This window comes from Phoenix dactylifera, chromosome 6 (genome assembly GCF_009389715.1).
Source record: "Phoenix dactylifera cultivar Barhee BC4 chromosome 6, palm_55x_up_171113_PBpolish2nd_filt_p, whole genome shotgun sequence".
In the NCBI taxonomy this organism is placed as follows: Eukaryota; Viridiplantae; Streptophyta; class Magnoliopsida; order Arecales; family Arecaceae; genus Phoenix; species Phoenix dactylifera.
The window spans coordinates 5,269,800-5,277,150 of record NC_052397.1 but is presented as its reverse complement, the minus strand read 5'-3'; the positions used below and the strand labels follow the sequence as shown (position 1 = coordinate 5,277,150).

The 7,351-nt window shown below is 39.9% G+C and overlaps 1 protein-coding gene across 1 annotated transcript; it reads right to left on the bottom strand.

The window, feature by feature from the left end:
- Nucleotides 1-1,148: 1,148 nt before the first annotated feature.
- LOC103703092 (aquaporin NIP2-1-like) lies at nt 1,149-6,073 on the bottom strand. The gene is made up of 5 exons (XM_008785804.4): nt 5,854-6,073; nt 5,397-5,621; nt 2,740-2,934; nt 2,584-2,645; nt 1,149-1,674 (listed from the first exon to the last, which is right to left on the bottom strand). The coding sequence occupies exons 1-5, from the start codon at nt 5,983-5,985 to the stop codon at nt 1,416-1,418; spliced, it is 873 nt and encodes a 290-aa protein (XP_008784026.2). The 5' UTR covers nt 5,986-6,073; the 3' UTR covers nt 1,149-1,415.
- Between the last annotated feature and the right edge of the window lie 1,278 nt (nt 6,074-7,351).

Genomic DNA, 7,351 nt, shown 5'->3' with positions numbered 1-7,351 from the left:
ATATTTTCATGTCCGCTAACATGCCTTATAATATGGTTTGAAAGTCCAAATGAGATGGCTGAGATGCGAGGATTGTCAGTCTTGGCCTCTACTGTTAAATTCATGGGCCTAAGTACCTAACTTGGGAAAGTCTTGTCACGTTTAATAAAAACGTTAGAAAATACAAAGTTTGCATATCTTTTTCGATACTATAGTGGTTATTCATTGCTGCTCAAGACCAAACTCGAGACCTCTTCAATGGAGAGCTTCGATGCCAACCAATTGAGATGACAGCGATCACCCTTATCTTGGTGAAATCTCCAATTACATTTTTCATTTCTTTTGACACATTCTATCATCAAAAAAAATTATTTTGACACGTTCAATGATATAGTTTGAAATAGAATTAGAAACGCGTTTCCAATAGGGATGGTCAAGATGCCGGAAATCACAATGTAAGTCTATTTTCTGAATCTATGGGCCTAATTGACCGACTATGTTTAGTTGGAGTCTAGATTTAAAATTATAGGAAAGCTCGTGGAGATAACCAATAACCCAGGTATAAGGCAATTTTGCTGATATAATAATATTGTTATTCCCTTTCGTCATCTCATCCTGTCACCATAAGAGCATGAAACTAAAGTTGCCTAAAATATCCACCTTCATATGCTACTTATGATTATGTCAATGCTCAATTCATTGAAGAAAAAATGAGAAAATAAATAAAAGAATCACCCCAAAGTTTAGGGCCTGTTTGGATAATCTGGTGCAGTCCAACAGGCTTCGCAACAATTAGGACAGACAAGACTCATTTCACAGTATTCACAAATATTTTTTCCAAGTAGGCAAATTCGAATCTCATAGAAAGAAAGAAATGATCTTACTCGATCTTTCTTTCCACCCTACAGGATCGAACTGAAAGAGATCCAATTGATATGAATTGTGCTAGGCTTCATATTCGATAACATTAGACATAATTTATGCATATTATTAAGAAGATATGTTCTGGATGGGCCAGATCCGGTACCTATAGAATTTTTAGCTCAATCCTGCAGCAACATCCAAACAAGCCCTTAATACGAAATAACGAGATGGGAACCGGAGGTGCAAAAATGTCGGACGATAGCAATCCACAAGGTTTAAGTTTTAGAATAAGCAGCAAAATGATATATCTTAATGCCTTAAAAAGCAGAGAGATATTGTTACTTCCACCGGAAAAAAAAGGAGTTCTCTTTTTAATGCCTTAACAAGCAAAGAGATATATCTTAATGCCTTAAAGCTGACATTTTACAATAGTTTCAGGGATGGAGGTCTCTTTAACCAAGATCTTTCCATCCAAGAGACACAACTGCATACAAAGATGGTTGGCCACGCCATGTTATTTCTTGGGCTAAGCCCTTAGAAAGTGGCCTCCAGGATTGAAGCCCTTAGATCCATCATACGTCTACCAGTTCAACATCTTCATCGATATTAGATGAACCTTGCCTCTGTAAACGGCGCATCTTGAGTGAAGATGATCTCTGACTGCCATCTTGCAACTTGGAGTCAGCTAAACGTATGAAAGTGTAGGCTGACCCCCCAGATAGTGTACCCAACACTGGGCCTAGGAAGTACACCCAAAGCGAATTGTACCTCTTGCTCGCGATCGCAGGTCCTAATGTCCTTGCCGGGTTCATCGATCCTCCTGATACCGGCCTGCACAACTCGATTTCATCTTAAGACACGTGAACCTAGCTACTCCCTTATCATGCTACATTTCTTACATTAAGAATTTAATTTTTAAGCATTTTCATGGTTTAAAGGTTAATAATTAAGTTTGTAGCAGCTAGATTAGGCTAGGTTCAAGTTTTAGGACTACACTTGCACATTAGAATCTATTGGGTTAAGTTCGATGTCTATGGTTGGATTGCAAATTAATGGTCATGCATACATGATTTTGAGGTTATAGCACAAAACCTGATTCCATGATATTCTGTTGTTAGGCTTGGACTGTCTTTATAAGTGGCATTATCAATGGGGTTATAGTGCCTTCTGCAATACACCCAATTTGTGAACTTATAGATGCCAATGTGCTGTACCCATGGCCTTCTTAAGCTGGGAATCCCAAGAAGCCCGGGTCCAGTAAGGCCATGGGTTGGGCCTCATAGACTCCCTAAAATTTAGGTCAATATGTTGGAGATAAGGTGTCTTCCTTCCAAATGATAATGAGTTGATCTCAAGATGGGTATATGTATGTCGGCATTGGCAAAATGCCAAAGTCTTTTTAGTATAATTCCTTTTGGAAGTAAATCAAGGGCTGCAATATACCCATTTTGAGGTTAATTAAGTAGCCTGGAAGAGGCTGCTTAACTCGAACCAATAATTATATGCATCACTCTTTAGTAATATGTGCCCAATAATTGCCCTATTCATCTAAACTGTAAAAAAAATGAAGTGGGTTGAATCAAGTAATCCAGCTGATTGTCAGGATTTGGTTATATTGGGTGCATTTATATATATGGTTCTGGACTAAGTTTGGGCTTGAGTTATGAGTTATAATCCTGAAATGTTCCTAAACTAATTCACTTTACTGTTAGATCAAAGTGCGATATTTCTATTTTTTACCCAGCTAGGATAGAAGTAATGCAAACTGATGATCCAACTGCTAAGCCTGCCAACTCCCCTACCTGCATTTATATGAATCAAGAGAAAAAAAAAGAAACATAAGGAAGATCTGTATAAAATTACGTAACTAGAAGTAGAAATCTTTGAAAGACTTACAGCTTTTGTGTCCGTCGCCACCGCTAACGTGACAAACATCATGCAGAATGTGACAACGATCTCCATGACCAATGCTTGCCATGGTGTACCCGACGGCGTCGTGGTTCCAAGATTGGTGATCGGATGGAGCAATTGGCGGAGGATGAATGAGGCGATTACAGCCCCTGAGATCTGAGCTGACCAGTAGAAGGGGACCTACAAGTGTAATTGGCGAGATGCACGTAAGTCCCAAATTTTTATCCTACTCCCAGATATAAACATGTACACAGTGAGAACTAATGAATATAAAAGAGTAATGTCATGCCAATGCATAGTTTTCACTTTTCAGGAGGATGATATAGCAGTGCATGATTGGAAGCAGTTTCCAAAATTCAAATCAATTCTACTTTCAATCAAGAGGTGCATAGAAACTGGTAGTATATATAGTACTCTTACGTTTTATTGTAACCATGCTATATCGCTACAAAGCAAAGATTGAAGGAATCTAGATATTCGTTGGGGTCCAAAGGCCCCTTTCTGGCCTAAAGGCATCACGAGTCACTAACTGGCAAAGGTTAGCCATGACGTGACTTGTCTGACCATGTCGGAGGCATGCATGCACGCTTGGTGGAATGGATTAAAGCTTTCAGATCCGCGTGCGGACAGGTGAGATTTGGGCCCTGTTGAAGCACCATTAGGATCATATCCAACCTGGTCCCGAGCCTGATTGAGAAGAGTGGTGGATTGGGCTCACTACAGGTTGGTTCTGCATGCCTTCTCTGACTCGTCCTGTTTGGAACTACTTCGGCTAGCTGTTTGCTTTACAAGTTAGCTGTGCTCAGCTTATTTTGGTATGGGTAGCTCTGACTCTCCAGAATTTTTTCTTAAAATAAAGTCTTTGAACTGTTTTTCATTTACCTACTTTGATTGTCAACTGTTTCTAGTTCTACCATCTCACAGAGAAGTAGATGAGTACTGTTTAGTTGATTTTTTTTTCAGATAATAAGGACTTGGAGATTGTTCAACATCTTAGACTTCTAGGAATTAAAACTAATTAAGAAAACATCCTTATCTATCAACTTAGCCTCCTCAAGGTAGCCTAGAGCTAATTATTTATAGCCTTATCACTCCCTATTTTTTCATAAATACAGCCAAGCATAGTTTTTGTCTTCTTTAATTTCTGGGTCAAATCAATCTACCTGAAGCACCAAAAGGGCTTCCTACGTTCATAGGAGATCAAGGCCTCAGAAGATGCCTTCCGCTCCCAACATGCGATGCATAACTGTGACAGCCCATTGAGGGCACCTACCCTATCCTTATCGCTGCACCATCCAATTGCCAGAATAATTGCCAGAGGTTCTGAAACATGAGCATCTTCTTCCATGATAAGGTTCTTTGAACCATACATGGCTGATAGGACCCTTGTATTGTCCTTGCTGTCGTCGGTTGCCGATCGAATTGGCCTATTATACCAGGTCATATGCTGTACTGTTGGATGATTGAATATTTGATAGAGATTTTTTATACTCTCTAGTTTGGAAATGGCTTCATGGAGAAAGAATAGTGACGAAAGAAAGAATAGTGATAAAAGAACATTTCTTCTCTCTCCCTTTCAAATAATTAAAGAATCAGAACGTGGCATTATTGAGTAAGCTAAACCCTCATGTTGTCTATAATGTGTTTTACAAATAGTAAGGGAAGCCTTATCTCAACAACTCTAATTGGGGTTAGGTTTATGGATTCTACTTTCCCGTTGGAGCTTAAAGTAAGCAAGGCTTAAGCAACAAAATAAATAACTAAATAAATGAGAGTGCATTTGGATATATATATATATATATATATTATAGAATTATTATAAGCTTATCATTTTTGATGTTCCTTTCGAAACAAGTAATGGTTTTATAAAGACAGATAGTCTGAGTGCGTTATGACTTTAAGAATTGGAAGAGATAAACCTCCCAAGTTATAGCATGGCACCAGGAAGAAGGTGGTGCACCTGCGTTTATATGGAGTAGCACGGCAAGCAAAGGCCATGCGAATCTCTTTGTCCAAGAACGCATGGAAGAAGCCCACATAGTTGTGATGACAACTCTTAACCATTGCAGCTAGCACTCTTACGCAAGAGAACGAAAGAAAAAGAAGGAAGGCATGGAAGGCTTCAAATTGTTCAGCTGATTTTTTCAAGCTCATGCCAGCGCAGCGGATCAGAAAAGCTCGACGAAAAGATGGTATTTTAAAATACAGAGGTGAACAGAAAACATTATTATTTAATTAAAACATGCGGCATGCTCGGGGTGCAATAACTCGCCACCCAAACATTTGACTTTCTTTTCTCCCTGTTAAGCTCTCTATTTTATTGCCTCCCATCTGATCAGTTTCGAATCATATCTAGTTGCAAAAGGCACAAAAATGGAGTTCGATCGGGAGAAAACATAAACACTTATCTGCTGAAAAACAGAAAAATAAACGCATGGAATGAAAATAAATTCATTAAATCGCGTTAACCAACAGGAATCAGGAGTTGGTGGCCATGATGGGCCTTATTACTAGAGGAAGAATACAGTAGCATACTTTCCATGGCATGGAAACTAGGAATCGGCTACACTAGCTTTCACCCAAAGAAACATATGTCCATATAGATCACAACGAAAGCTATGGAGGGGTACAGGAAAGCTAACCTGAATCCAAGGGAAATGCCTCAACACAGCGAAAGCCAAGGTGACGGCTGGGTTCATGTGCGCACCCGAGATATGCCCAACGGCATATATCATCACCGTCACGATCAGTCCTCCGGCCACTGATTGCCCCAGCTGTGAAATCCGGCTGTTGTCGCTACCGTACAACGCAGCCGCGCCGCAGGTCACAAATACTAGTAGAAATGTAGATATCATCTCGGCAACGACCTGCAATTCCATCAAAAACACAAAGAGGCCACGAAACAAAATAAAGAAGAATCATCAACCTATGTTTCTTCAGAAACGTCAAGTTTTGCTCACTAAATACTTCTGCCAAACTAACAAAAGAAAAAGATAAACATTACTAGAAGAGTCTTCTCAGGAAAAGAAAAGACGAGAAGAGGAAGAAAAAAAAAATTGCCGAGGCATCATCATGTATTGAGAAAGACTGGATCACTACCTTTTTAAGGAGAAAGGGTGGGAAGAGATCTTCAAGTGATTTGTACTGAGGAGGTCTCGAGGTAATGGGGTTTTGAGGTGTGGCCATGTCATGGATCTCATTGGAGCGGGTAGGCCTTGGAAAGGAAGCCATCTTTCTCTCTCTCTCTCTATTAGCTCTAACTCTAAAGCACCCTCCGAGCTCAATTGGCTTTGTGCTTTCTGGCGTTCCTATAGCCCTCTATTTGTAGAAGGGAAAGGCACCGAAGTATACCATGCCATGTACATAAAGAAGCCCAGAAAACTGGTCAGCTTGGTCACTGTGTCACCAATGACTAGGGACCACCACAATATGTCCATTTCCTTCAATTATTATTATTATTATTATTATTTTGATACAACGCGACTCACACAGAGTGGTACGAGTGTCGCTCATAAGATCAAAAAGGATGAGAGAGTACAATGAAGACAGAACCAAGAAATGATTATCCTAAATAAAACCTCCGAAGTGGTGAGTCGCAAGAAATGCCATCCAATTTACACTGTTTGTCAATATTTTTTTATTCAAAGCCAGTAGATCCTAGCTATTTATCTCCGAAGTGATCCTAATTGGATGATTTTTATGTGATCTTTCGGATCTTCCACGTCTTACCTTACCTTTTTCGAAATCCAAGGATGGGATCCTTCGGATTGATGAGGCCTTTAGTTTAAGGCCTTAAAGAATGAGCATGGGATTGGGATGGTTAGGCCTGGCCAAGGGTGGCCAATCAATGGCACTTTCCTTGGCAGCAACGCGGGTTTGGATTTGGGTTTGGGCTTGGGCAGGCTGACGCCCGCGGATTTACGGTGATTTGGCCGGTCATCAAGATCTTCCAGCCGTGTCGTCCGATAATCTTTCATTTTTGTGGTGAAACATTTTAGCTTTGTTGGCAGAAGAAGGTGCACTCCTCCTTAGCAACGTTCTGTGACAAGAAAGGTTGCAAAATTTATGTATATTATTATAACATAGTGGAGTGAGCTATCACCGAATGGCCAAGTGTAACACTGGGGGGAATCTCATGAGATACCTCTTTTCCATTGGTTTCCATGGCACCTTTTTTGAAAGTAAGATGGGTAACCAAAAGGCTAAGTTAGATATGTTCACCATTGCTAAGCTAGTAATTACAATCATTACAAACACTCGAGTGGAGCAAGGTTCAGGTTGCTTGAAATATTTAGCTTGCTTCTCATTCACATGGCATGAGTTCTTCATTATTTAAACATGTTCTGTTCAACTAGGTTAATCAAGTTTTGGTGTATATATACAAAGCCTAGAGTCCACGATAATAAGCTTTGCAAGATTTGGCAGAAAGGAGCCACCATATGTTTGCACTTTGTGACACAACTTTTGAGTTTAGGCAGCCAGTTGACAGGTTCAATCCTTTTTGATATGGGAGCCTCCATCATAACATTTTTTGGTAGAAAATTCGAGACTATAGTTATGAAAAGTGAAGATTCCTTCACAAAATGCACTGTTGAGG

Bases quoted from the DNA above. Each gene is read 5' to 3' on its own strand.
- LOC103703092 (XM_008785804.4), bottom strand. From the start codon at position 5,985: ATGGCTTCCTTTCCAAGGCCTACCCGCTCCAATGAGATCCATGACATG. The intron at 2,646-2,739 runs GTAAGTCTTTCA...ATATAAATGCAG, and splicing joins TGGCGACGGACACAAAAGCT to GTAGGGGAGTTGGCAGGCTT. The intron at 1,675-2,583 runs GTAAAAAATAGA...CGAGTTGTGCAG, and splicing joins ATTACTTCTATCCTAGCTGG to GCCGGTATCAGGAGGATCGA.